The sequence below is a fragment of the Rhinopithecus roxellana genome, chromosome 6, assembly GCF_007565055.1.
Source record: "Rhinopithecus roxellana isolate Shanxi Qingling chromosome 6, ASM756505v1, whole genome shotgun sequence".
Taxonomy (NCBI): domain Eukaryota; kingdom Metazoa; phylum Chordata; class Mammalia; order Primates; family Cercopithecidae; genus Rhinopithecus; species Rhinopithecus roxellana.
The window spans coordinates 91664764-91678323 of record NC_044554.1 but is presented as its reverse complement, the minus strand read 5'-3'; the positions used below and the strand labels follow the sequence as shown (position 1 = coordinate 91678323).

The 13560-nt window shown below is 38.3% G+C and overlaps 1 protein-coding gene across 3 annotated transcripts in view; it reads left to right on the top strand.

Annotated features, from left to right (window-relative positions):
* The window catches only part of AMPH (amphiphysin), a 258597-nt gene that overhangs the window by 220848 nt on the left and 24189 nt on the right, over window positions 1–13560 (top strand). Inside the window, exon 17 of one of the 3 annotated variants that reach the window (XM_030933295.1) lies at window positions 282–407. The exons of the other annotated variants lie outside the window; for them this stretch is intronic. Coding sequence (XP_030789155.1) covers window positions 282–407 — 126 coding nt within the window. The remainder of the gene's footprint in view (window positions 1–281; window positions 408–13560) is intronic. 3 annotated transcript variants of the gene reach the window in all.

Here is a 13560-nt window from a genome sequence, read left to right as displayed (position 1 = left end):
GTAAGTAAAATGGGTAGGTAAAACGGTAAGTCTTCCCTGACTTCAAGGGAAATGACAGTCTTGATGATGGTAAAGCAGAAGTTTAATAAGATTTTATTTCTAGCCTTTTCCGTTCTCTAAAAGCCCATGATGCCAAACGGGGGGCTTTTCTCCAGCACGGATTTCATGAAGCTAGTTACCTGTGGGATGACAACGAAAATCTTAATTGTCCAGTATTCTGTAATGCTATCTATTTACCTGTTGAATCTTTTTCCTCTAACCCTCAAAACAAACACTCCAAGGCTGAATCTGAACAGGCTCCGCCCACAGAGCCAAAAGCAGAGGAGCCCCTGGCTGCTGTCACACCTGCCGTTGGGCTGGACCTTGGAATGGACACTCGGGCTGAGGAGCCAGTGGAGGAGGCAGTGGTGAGCGCTACCTCCCTCTCACCCTCGATCTGCCTCGCTGCCACAGCCATGCTCATCTCACGACCCTATGCATCATTCTCATCTTTGCCTCACTTGGGCCAAACATACTCCATATCTGTTGTAGCTCCCAGGTTCAAAAAGCCTTCATTCCTGTTCTCTTTCATTTTTTAATGACTGATCTTATGATCTAAAGAAAACTGTACATAGCCACAGGTTTAGCACAGTAGAAGGGTTATAGAACTTGTGAGTAATCAGAACTGTTAATGCTTTGTTCTATCTGTGACAGCTGGAGACGTACCTTTATTAGGGATGTGACAAACAGAATAATAACTTTGTTCATTGTGTGTACATATTGATTACTTACAATATTCGTTTTGTAGGTTGGTTAAGGTCTGATGAGGTGTTGAAATCCCATATCACAACTCCATGAATCTATAAGGATTCACCATTTGCTCACAATTAAGTCTGCTGATGACTCTTATAATAATATGGACCTTGAGGATGTTTTGTTTCTGTGCTGGGATGGAGATCCATTTGTCTGCCTGGAAACCTGCCCTTACCCTAATCCATGCAGCCATAAAGAACACCACATTGCAAACTGGGCTGAGCTCTGATATGTACCAAGTAGAAGTGGACATTGTAATACCCATGAAAGTGTAGAGTACAAAATACCCATGGTGAGTGAAAAGTCATTTATTTATGAAATGCAGAAAAATGTCTTCCAACAATTTCAGTCAGGGTACCATTTACTACAGCCTTCATAGACTATACAAATAGGAAAACCAATTTCTCTATTACCAAAAATAACATTCCCTAGATTAGATACCTAGAGAAATGAGGCTTACTTCATGTCGTTGGTGCCTTAAGTCATTTTACAGGGAAAATGGTAGGTCATCTGTCACATCAACAGTTTATTAATCAAGTAGAAAAATAAATAATAGTGCAAGATAGTAATGGAAATACTTGAAGTGGGACTGAATCTCTCCTAGAGGCGTTGCTTGCAGGGACTTTAGACCAGGGAGCGCTGTGTCCAGGGCCGCTCCCAGATTCACTGGAGATTTCAGCAAGTCCATGCAGACAGTGCTTTTTCCTTTGGTGTCCAATGGTGATCTGTCTACTCACCTTAGCTTTAAGATTATTTAAATAACAAAGGAAGGGGAAAATAGAATTTAATTTTTCACTACTGTTATAATCAAGAAGATAATTGATTTTTAAAGGAATATGGATGATGCCAGGGAGTTAAAAAGATACTGACTTAGGTTTTGAGGGAAATTGTTTCAATTCTGAAAAGCTCTCATCGAATCCCTATTTTGACGACTTTACCTTCACCAATGTTTTAAAACTAGTTCATTGATTTTATGCCCAAGACTATTCAGTGTAAGGCTTAATGCCATCATGCCCATGTGTTTGAGCAGGGGCAGCACTGGATGTTGTGTGATAGATGGAAATGCAGTATAGACGAGCTGCTGTGTTCAATACAGGCTGAACGTTGATTCTCCATGATCCCTTCTAAGAGTGCCATGTCCATATACCTCCCACACCCACATCCTCATTTCAACAAACCAATCTAAGAAGGCTTTTGTTTTTTTCAGAATCCAGGTTTATGGTTTTCCAGTGGACAATATTAGTGGCCACAAATTATTCAGTACCTACTATGTAATAGCTAATATATATATGCATATGTTTGATAATTGTTTAAACTAAGGGTAATATGAAAAATATTCAACACCCTGTGGCACAGGCACCAACCGTCACTCAAACCGGCTTCCCTCATGTTGGGTAAGCAGCTCTTTGGAAGAATGCTTCATTCTGAAAATACCTTTTCTCCTAAAGCTCATAGGTGAACTGTAGAGAATCAAAAATTGTGATTCCTTGTAAAATGTAAGGCAATTTACAGTCTTATGAAGGATTCAGGCACCGCCTGAGATCCACAGGTGATGCAAGAATCGCAGGTGCAGAGCTCACAATGTGATCCACGCTTTCCACAGAGAAAAAATTCAAGTTCATTTCTCCATATGGACTGAAAAATAATAGCAACAATGTTAACTAAGAGGAGACAGTTTACAGCAATTCAGTTTGCCTAATGCTCATCAGTAGTGGCTGCCTTCCATGTTTTTAACATGGACATACTTGGATGAAATCAATTCTTCCCATCATTCTCCCTTCTCCTTAGGAAAACAGAATCAGATAAAACATATTTTTGTTTCCTAAAGTAGATTTATAGCTTGTTCCTTCTGGTCGTAATAATCTAACATAATATTAGGGTTATATTTCTCTGGAGAAAGGTCTATTAGGTTGCTAGATATGTGATATTAATTGTAAAAACAAAAATCCCCATTGTGTCCCTAGCATTAATTAATTGGCTGGCTGTGGTTGTCATTAGTCAGCATTGAGTTGACATGACCTTTTGAGGTAATCCCTTTTGCTGCTGAAATGTCACCGTAATTATTAGTTCAGGTTTTGATAAAATGCTTTTCATCTGAGATGAAGTTTGTGATTTTCTTTTTTTTTTTTTTTTTTTAAGAGGCAAGTATAATTTCAAACATGGGAAATTTTAACAGTGTTTCCCAAAGAAACCGAGGGCTTTTAAGAAAAGTTTAATTATTACATTTTTGTTTGTTGTTTTATTTCTCATATAGCTAGTATTGTTGTTGGTTTTTTCCAATAACATCAAATTTTACTAGTATGTCTACAGGATGCATTTACAAAAACAACACTATTGTCTTTCCTTTTCCAGATGTTTCTATGTTATGTAAATAATGAAAATATTTGTTAGAAAGAAAATGATTTGGGGCTGGGTGCGGTGGCTCACGCCTGTAATCCCAGCACTTTGGGAGGGCAAGGTGGGCAAATCACGTGAGGTCAGGAGTTCAAGACCAGCCTGGCCAACATGGTGAAACCCCATCTCCACAAAAATACAAAAATTAGCCTGGCATGATGGCAGGTGCCTGTAATCCCAGCTACTTGGGAGGCTGAGGCAGGAGAATTGCTTGAACCCAGGAGGCAGAGGTTGCAGTGAGCTGAGATCTTAACCATTGCACTCCAACCAGGGTGACAGACTGAGACTCTGTCTCAAAAAAAAAAAAAAAAAAAAAAAAATTCAATACGATTTCAATATTCGTTTCAATATATTTTAGAGAATTAAGTTGCAAAGCAGGTAAAGATGAACACAGAGCCAATTCATAATGAATTATTTGGCTACAATTAATTATGGTTAAAGTTTTACCCACATTTATTCCATTTTTTTCTAGAGAGGCCCCTTCTAATTTTCTCTAAATTTCTGTCAGTGCCTGTATTTTGCTTAAATTGTGTGAATTATACCAGTGTTTTGTTTTGTTTTGTTTTGTTTTTGCCTATTATTTTTTCAAAATAATGCCATGTAATTAAATTTGGAGTTAGCATAGTTTTTAAAACATATAAATGTAAGAAAGACTGGTAAAGACGTTTTTAAAATTGTTGGGGAATCCTGGATTATGAAACATTATTGACTCATTATTCTGGGGACAACTTTGGTTTTTGCTGTGTTTTGTTTTTTAAAAACTTTACCACTTAACTTGTCAAGACCAATTTAAACCAACAAATATATACATATCAGAATTGCCAGACTATAGTCTATCAGCTTCATCTTGCTAGGAATATTTCTGTCTGAACAGAATGCATGTGTTCACTTCCTCTTTTACTCAGTTGACAGATATATTTGAGTCCTCTGTAGGTGTCAGGCTCTGTTCTGGATCTGGAGAATACAGGGATGCAGTAAATAGATATGGCTCCTGCCTCCTAGTTTCCACAGACTGGTGGTTGAGATGCACGTTACATAGAGGCTGAGGTGTCCTTCAGTGACACTCATGTTCATGGGAAACAGCATTTGGGTTTTCTCCTTTTGCAGGGTAAACATGAGAGCTAGCGTTTCCCCTGTGCCTCTAGATGTCATCTCCCAGTAAGTCAGAGGAAGACATTGAAGATCAGAGGAAGCCAGGGAGCTTGAATTATTGCCTGCCCTTATAAACATAGAATGATCTTCCAACTCCAAGTGCTCACACTGAAGCATGCTTTAAGATGTCAAGAAACATACGTATGTATATATTTTTCTTTTTTTTATGAGAACCTTGGAGATGGATGTTCCTATTTACCTGTCTTAGAAAAAAAAATCACAGAATTGGTTGTTTTCTGAGTTTGACTGTATTCCCATTAGCAAATAGTTACATTTTCAGTGCCCCTCAAGCTAAACAAGTGTCTGTGTCTCTCTTGTTCACGATACCAAACACACAGCAGAGTATATAGCACATGCCCATCAAATTCTAAGTCATTGATTTGTTAATTGGTTGACCCTGAAGTCTTGGGGTCCTTAAAGGGGCCGCAGTTTGATTTCTTAAAGTACAAATATTTATATGGTCGTTTTCCTTGTCTTTTTTTTTTTCATTCAGACACTTTGGCTTTTTTATATTTAGGAAAAGCAAGCCAATTATTATGATCAAAAGCAATGTCAGTTTTTTCATTCTGCCCCACAGCTCTGTGACATCTAAGCCCCACTTACCTCAAATATAAAATGGAGTTAATAATAATCACCTTAAAAGTTTTCTATGAGGGCTTAGAAATAATGCATGTTGTCAGTTTCAACCTCTGTCATGCAGAAGTTATTAATGACAGTTTGGTGATATCATTATTGTTACCATCCTCATGAAAAGTTGTTGAGAAGGAAATAAGCAGAAGCAGGGGAAATATGTACTCTGGGGAGGAGAAAGCAGGAGAGGCAAAGGTAACAGCCCCCTCTTCCAGTGTTGCCTCATGTCAGAAATGGCAAGGGACCCAGTCCCTGTTAGATCTCCACCAACACAAATTTCCACGTGGTTTCCAAACAAGCTGTGTCCCATCAAAATTCTTTGTCCTTTCTAAGAAGACTTTCCGTTTTCTAGGCACCTTCATACTCAGTAAATGAATAGGGATTTTTTCTATCTTCATTGCCCAGGAGGTGTGAGTATTCAGAGAACTGGCAGTGCCCTCTCAGCTGCGTCCTCTTTCAATGTGGTTGTAGAAGGAAAAAGAAGGACAGATGATCTGTAAACATGATACATCCAAATCCCAATACAAGTAACTGAACTTAGATCTTTCTCTCTGTCTTTGCAGGAAGTCATAGGGAAGAGATAAAGTTAGCCAAGAATAAAGTGAAAGTAACAACATGGTGATCAGTTCCCCCAACCTCACAGAGCAGGTTGATTTGGATTGGTAGGTGGCCATCTCTGAAATATAGGGCCACTGCTGTTTTGAGATGTGGCTGATATTAAGTATTCATTAACCACCTACCAACTGCTAGTAGCAGCATACACACACCATTTTCCCTGCCTTCTGGAGTGTGATTTCCAAAGCCCTATTGCAGACAGGCCCAAGTGAGACTTTTGAAATGTCATTGTTTATTCAGTGTTGTTATAAATCTATGTGAACATGAACTCAGGATTCAGGTTGTTTTTCCACTATTGAGGAGCCATTTTTAGGTGATAGATGCCCAGTGGCTTTTAAGTATTACTTTTGGCATGTGCTTTTCTTCTGAGGTGAAATTCACATAAAATAAAATTAACTATTTTCAAGTGAACAATTAAGTGGCATTTAGTACATTCACAGTGTTGTACAATCATCACCTCTATCTCGTTTCAAAACATTTTCATCACTTCAAATCATAGCCCCATAGCCATTAAGCAGTGACTCCCATCTTCCCCTCCCCAGGCCCTTAGTACCTGCCAATCTGCTATGAATTTATCTATCTAGAGAGCTGATATAAATGGAACCAGACAACACATGATTATTAGATGATTTTATGTCTGTCTTGGTGTATACTTTTTGTCACATACTAAATCTAGAGCTTTAGCTTGATATATTTAATGTGACTTGTTATCATTAGCTTCAGGATAAGAAACTCTTATTCTCTCTTCTGAATATGTATTGGGCCCAATTCATAATCCCTCATTGAAATGATTCCTGGTCATCAACACAATTGGGTAGCCTGTGTAAGACCAGACCCATTCAGATGTTAAAAAGACAACTCTGTTGAGATAATAAAGCCCCACCCCAAAATGAAGCCCAATCCCACCCCAGAAATCAGAATTTAGACCTACAAGAGCCTTACAGATGTGTTCTACTTACTGGCTCACCCCTCTTCGCCTACCGGTGGCAGTGTTGGGATTTGTTTAGTCCATGGATAATGTGGAACCAACCCCTTAGGCCATGTGTGCTGAGTTCTCATCCACTTCTTGCCTGTTCCTATTCTGTCCATCCCTCACCTCCAGAATAGAAAAGCCCTTGCATGAATCCCTCCTGCTAGTCCTCCAGAGACATGAGCTGGAACCCTGAATATGATCAGGAAAAAGTGCTTGATTTGAGATCAGAGATCCCTTCCTTTTCTCTGGCCAGTTGCCTTTTGTTCCAGCATCAGTGCCCAAGCAGCTCAGATACTGCCTTTGAGGACTGCTCTGTGTGTCCTGAAGTGAAGGGGTATGATCAAAGAGAGTAAGGTGATAGTGAAGAAGGCCGTACTGTGATAAGAGATACTAGGGAGCACTGGCATTGTCATGCATTCTCTCACAGCAGTCCCATGAAATAGGATTATTTAGGCATCAGGACCCGCATTTTACAGATTAAGAAAATGGACACAGAGAGATTATTTGCTTAACCAAGATCGCACACCTGCAAAGTAGTGACATGTGATTCAAAACCTGCTCTTTTAATCCATAGCTGTCCATCTCTTGACTACTCCAGATGCTTTTAAAAAGAGCAGGTTTTATAAAAATGTATTAATCAACACATTTCATATCACGTCTAACTAAAGCCATTAAGGTCACAACTTAGGGTCCAAGCTGACACAAAGACTTCCTACAACGAATGCTTAGACTTGATGGATGTTCCTGGTTTGTGGTTGAGGAGTTGAACAGAAACAGAAATTCTGTGTAGCCTCAACCTTGAGCTTCTCAGAGGTAATGTATATTCTAATTCTCCACTTTGGCTGCAAAGCAATTTCAGAGGGGATATATTTGAAAGACCCTGAATTAGGAATATGGGGGAACTGACTCCATGGTCAACCAGTGAGGTGGCCTTGGGGAAATAATTTTACCCTCCATGCCAGTTTTCTCATCCTCCTTTAAAAGCATTGTACATGATAACCTCTTCCTGCTCCCCAAAATCAAAATGTATTACTTTAAAAATTCATTGTAGTAACAATTCCTTGTAGCAACAAGAGCACCCTGTGTTTATGGCTTTTTTCCAGCCTCTGTTTGCGAGGCCATCGGGATGACATATCATTGCGGAGTGGCTTTTACTTACTAGTGCCATGGCCAGTTCAAAGGCTGTGAACTCAAAGGTTGGCAGTCAGGCGTTCCAAGTGTGACTTTCAGCTGCCTACCCCTCCTCAAGCTTCAGACCCCACACTGCCATCTGGGTTGGGTCCCAGGTTGCATAGTGAGATATATGTCGTGCTTGACAGGGTCAGGTTTGGGAGTTTTGCCAACAAAGTGTAATGACATTCAGGTGATTTGCAGATCACTGTTTATCAGTCTAGTCTCTGGATGTGTCTGGCAGCCTTCCTTCTGCCTTCTGCCAACCTGAGCCTGGGCCTGCTTAGGAGAAGGCAGTTTGAGCGGTAACAGCAGGCACTTTACATACCATTCAAAGATGACATAGCCAGCCATGGGAAAATGCTTATTGTACCATGAAAGTGTCTTCCTCAAGCAACCTCTTTAACAAACGATTTGCAATCCCTGTTGAAGCTGTCCATGGTGACTGCTCCAAAAACTAGTGTGTACTCATTTCCTCATCTCTGAGAGAGCACAATCCATGGTATTTACGTTTGCATTAAAAGATAAGTCCCCTTTTCCTATCCACTCGTCCCCTATATGTTGCAGATAAATCACTAATTAAAACTTTAAATACTGATCTGTATTATTATTGGATATTCTGACACAAACTTAAAGGCCAAATTAACCAAAATTTATTAACTTTGAGATCTCTGTAGAAGACTTTAATTTTTAAAGAAAGTGATGGAGCTAGTTCTAACAGACATTGCCATGGCAACAGTGCTGCCTGCAGTTGAGTTGCTCTGGGACCCAGCTGCTGAGGGTTCATGATGGGACTGCAGGCAATACCTGGAGAGCAGACTGAAAAAGATGATTGAGCTGAAGGTTGTGAGGGGGACACCACTAAATTCCTTTATTAGAAAGGAATCACATAAATGTGTCAAATGAAATTTGTGATACCAAGTTCCAGCTTTGAAAGGAACACTACTGGGAACACGGGGTACCATGAGAGAGCTTGCCCCTGCAGTCACACCGAAGGAAAATTATGACCCAAATTGTTTTAAATATAGTTCATGCGAAGAGACTTACCAGTCACCAGCCCGTGCCATAGTTCAGTCGTCTTCTATGTGGGGCCATAATGATGATCTTGAGACTCTACCTACCTCTTGGGCTTGTCTTTAAAATGGATTCTGAAGAAAATGCTGTATTTTCATTAAAATGCCAAGGATCTTCAGACAAGTCAAGAGCTCAAGTTGGATCTAGAATTAGAGATGGTCAAGAAAAGGCAATGGTGCCCTGCAGCCAGGATTCCCGCTGTATTTATCTTCCTTTGTTACTTTTCCCCATGAGTTTACACAGCCCGGCCCAAAGGGACTTCCTCCAGCTCCGTAGCGAATTAGTGAAAGAGTCAAAACTAAAACCGAGTCTCCAGTCTATCTCTAGTGCTGCTTCTACTTTATAATAGTTCCTCCCTTGTAAAATGAAAACATTAGGCCCTGTGGTCCTTCCAGCCATGGGATCAGATTAATCTCTAACTTGTGAACATATCTATAAAAGAAAGGCAAAATGTCCAACTTCTAAATGTTCTCAGTTGTAGTTCTGTAGTGTAATGGATCAATTGGTCGTCTTTTCCACTTTTCCAGCCTGTACATATCTTAACGATGAAATCTATAGGACGAAATGAAATCTACAGGACAAATACAAGACAAAATAATGTAGAACAGTAATGTAGGCAAAAGTAATGTAGAGAAATTCTCTCAAACCAACCTCTTCTTGATATCTTTTTATTGAATAATTCACTATTGATTAAGAGGGATTTTGTGATATGTTAGCTTCGGCGCCCGGGTAGTATGTGTACATGAATAAAGGAAAAATTTATAATCTATGCATCTCACTTTAAAGAGTAGCATTCCAACAATTTAAGTGAATGTATCAACTGTTTATAAGAATACACTCACATTCTTTGTCAGACATTACTTGGGAACCAAAAGTTATTTAGGAGGTCTCAGAATTTCTGTGGAACTCCCTGACTTGAGAGGTGTGTGGTCTTCTTGGTTATGGGATGGTGTGAGAAAATACAGAATTTAGAGTTAGACAAACTGTTTCAGTCCTTGTTTACTGACTAGGTGAGTTACTTAAACTCGAAGTACTAGTTAATTTTTATAGAAAATGGGGGAGTATTTAATACGGTTGTTAGAAGAATAATGTATAGTAAATGTAAACCACCTGAGATAGAGTCTGGAAAATTGTAAATTCATGATAAATGTCCACTTCCCCCACAGTATACAGAATGTGCATATATCAAAACTGTTAAGCAGAAACCTGTTTATGAATCAGAATCAGAATTATTATTCTCCATGTTTGGGGTAAATCAGTAAGCCTTGAATTCAGTGGTCCTGTAGTCAAATGTCTCGTAAGAGCAAATGCCAGGAAGATGTCTGTTCTCTAACTGTAGTATAAAGCGTTCTGTAGCCATGGAAGAATATCATTTGGCTAAAATTTAAAATATATATGTCTTTATTCTATACTTACGGTTTGTATAATTTACCTTAGAGTATATTTAATTTTTTAATTTTTTTAATTTAAAAATTTTAAATTTAGTTTAGATCCAGAGGGTACATGTGCAGGTTTGTTATATGGTTATATTGTGCGATGGTGAGATTTGGGCTTCTATTAAACCCATCACCCAAATAGTGAACTTTATACCCAATAGATAATTTTCCAACCTTCAGCCTCCTCTCTGTCTCCACTTTTGGAGCCTCCAGTGCCTGTTATTTCCATCTTTCTGTCCGTGTACATCCACTGGTTAGTTTCCACTTAAAAGTGAGAACATGTGGTATTGGCATTTATGTTTCTAAATTATTTCACTTAGGATAATGGCCTTTGGTTCCATCCATGTTGCTGCAAAGGATATGATTTTTGTTCATTTTTATGACTGAATTACACTGTGCATATATACACCATGTCTTCTGTATCCATTCATCTGTTTATAGACATTTAGGTTGATTCTACAACCTTGCTATTGGGAATAATGCTGCCATAAACATATCAGTGTAGGTGTCTTTTTGATATAATGATTTTTTTTTTTCCTTTGGGTACATACCCAGTAGTGAAATTGCTGGATCAAATGGTAGTTTGGTTTTTAGTACTTTGAGGAGACTCCATACTGTTTCTATAGGGGTTTTACTTATTTACTTTGCAACCAGGAGTGTATAAGTATTCCTTTTTCTCCACATACTTGCCAATATCTGTTATTTTTGGACTTTTTAATAATAGCCATTCTAACTGATGTGATAGGGTATCTCATTGTGGTTTTGGTTTGCATTTTTCTGATAATTAGTGATGTTGAGCATTTTTTCATATGTTTGTTGGCTGCTTTTCTTCTATTGAGAAATATCTGTTCATGTCCTTCGCCCATTTTTAAGTAGAGTTGTTTTTTCCTGTTGATTTGTTTTGAGTTTCTTTTAGATTCCCGATATTAGTCCTTTGTCAAATGCACAGATTACACATATTTTCTCCCATTCTGTAGGGTTTCTCTGTATTCTGTTGATAGTTTATTTTGCTATGCAGAAGTTCTTTAGTTTAATTAAGCCTCATTGTCTATTTTTGTTTTTGTATTTGCTTTTGAGGTCTTAGTCATAAATTATTTCCCGGGGCCAGTGTCCAGAAGTGTTTTTCCTAGGTTTTCCTTTAGGATTTTTTGTAGTTTCAGGTATTATATTTAAGTCTTTAATCCATATTGAGTTAATTTTTATATATGATGAGAGATAGGAGTCCAGTTTCATTCTCCTGAATATGGCTAGCCAATTTTTCTGGGATCATTTATTGAATAGGATATCCTTTTCCCATTGTTTATTTTTTTTTTTTTTTTTTTTTTTTTTTTTTTTTTTGAGGCGGAGTCTCGCTCTGTCGCCCGGACTGGAGTGCAGTGGCCAGATCTCAGCTCACTGCAAGCTCCGCCTCCCGAGTTTACGCCATTCTCCTGCCTCAGCCTCCCGAGTAGCTGGGACTACAGGCGCCCGCCACTTCGCCCGGCTAGTTTTTGTATTTTTAGTAGAGACGGGGTTTCACCGTGTTAGCCAGGATGGTCTCGATCTCCTGACCTGGTGATCCGCCCGTCTCGGCCTCCCAAAGTGCTGGGATTACAGGCTTGAGCCACCGCGCCCGGCCCCATTGTTTATTTTTGTAAACTTTGTTGAAGATCAATTCGTTGTAATATCTGGCTTTATTTCTGGATTCTCTATTTGGTTCCGATTTGTGTGTGTGTGTGTTTGTAACACTACCATATGTCTAGTACCATGCTGTTTTGGTTACTATATCCTTGTAGTATAGTTTGACATCAAGTAATGTGATGCTTCCAGCTTTGTTTTCTTCACAGGGTTGCTTTGACTTTTTGGACTCATTTTGGTTTCATATGAATTTAAAAATAATTTTTTCTAATTATGTGAAAGATGATATTGGTAGCTTAATAGGAATTACATTGAACCTATAGAATGCTTTGCACAGTATGGTCATTTTAATGATATTGATTCTTCCAATCCTTGGGCATGAAATATTTTTCCATTTGTTTGTGTCATCTGTTATTTCATTCATCAGTGTTTTGTAGCTGCCCTTGTAGAGGTCATTCACTTCCTTGGTTAAATGTATTCCTAAATATTTTATCTTTCTTTTGGCTAAATATATTCCTAAATATTTTATTTTTATTGTGGCTATTATAAGTAAGATTGGGTTCTTGATTTGATTCTTAGCTTGAGTGTTTTGGGTGTATAGAAATGCAACTGATTTTTGTACATTAATTTTGTATCCTGAAACTTTACTCAAGTCATTTGTCAAGCCTAGGAGTCTTTTGGAAGAATCTTTAGTGTTTTCTGAGTGTAAGATAATGTTATTGGTGAACGGAGATAATTTGACTTCCTCTTTTCCAATTTGGATGCCTTTTATTTCTTTCTCCTGCCTGATTGCTCTGGCTAGGATTTCCAGTACTTTTTTGAATAGGAGTGGGGAGAGCAGACATCCTTGTCTTGTTCTATTTCATAGGAGGAATGCTTTCAGCTTTTTCCCATTCAATACAATGTTGGCTGTGAGTTTGTCATAGATGGCTCTTATTATTTTAAGGTATGTTTCTATGATGCCTGATTTGTTGGGGGTTTTTATGATGAAGGGATGTTAGATATGTTAAAAGAATTTTGTGTCTATTGAGGTGATCATATGGTTTTTGTTTTAAATTCTGTCTATATGGTGAATCACATTTATTGATTTATGTATGTTGAACAATCCTTGAATCCCTGAAGTAAAACTCATTTGATCATGGTGGATTATGTCTTTGATAGGCTGTGAGATTCAGCTGCTAGTATTTGGTTGAGGATTTTTGCATCTATGTTCATCAAGAATGTTGGCCTATAGTTTTCTTTCTTTGTTATGTCCTTGCCAGATTTTGGTGTCAGGATGACACTGGTTTTGTAGAATGAAGTAGGGAGGAATCCCTCCTCCTTGATTTTTTTTTTTTTGGAACAGTTTTAGTAAAATTGTTACTAGGTCATCTTTGTACATCTGGTGAAATTCTACTGTGAATTCGATCTGATGCTGGGCCTTTTTTGTTGGTGGTAGATTTTTTATTACTGATTCAATTTCATTACTCATTATTGTCTGCTCAGGTTTTCTGCTTCTTCCTGGTTCAATCTTGGTAGGTTTTATGTTTCTAGGAATGTATTCATTTCCTTTAGGTTTTCTAATTTGTACACAGAGATATTCATAATAGTGTCTGATGATCTTTTGTATTTCTGTGGTATCAGTTGCAATGTCATCTTTATCATTTCTGATTATATTTATTGAATCATCCTTTTTGGTTAATCTAGTTAGCAGTTGTATAGTCAGGG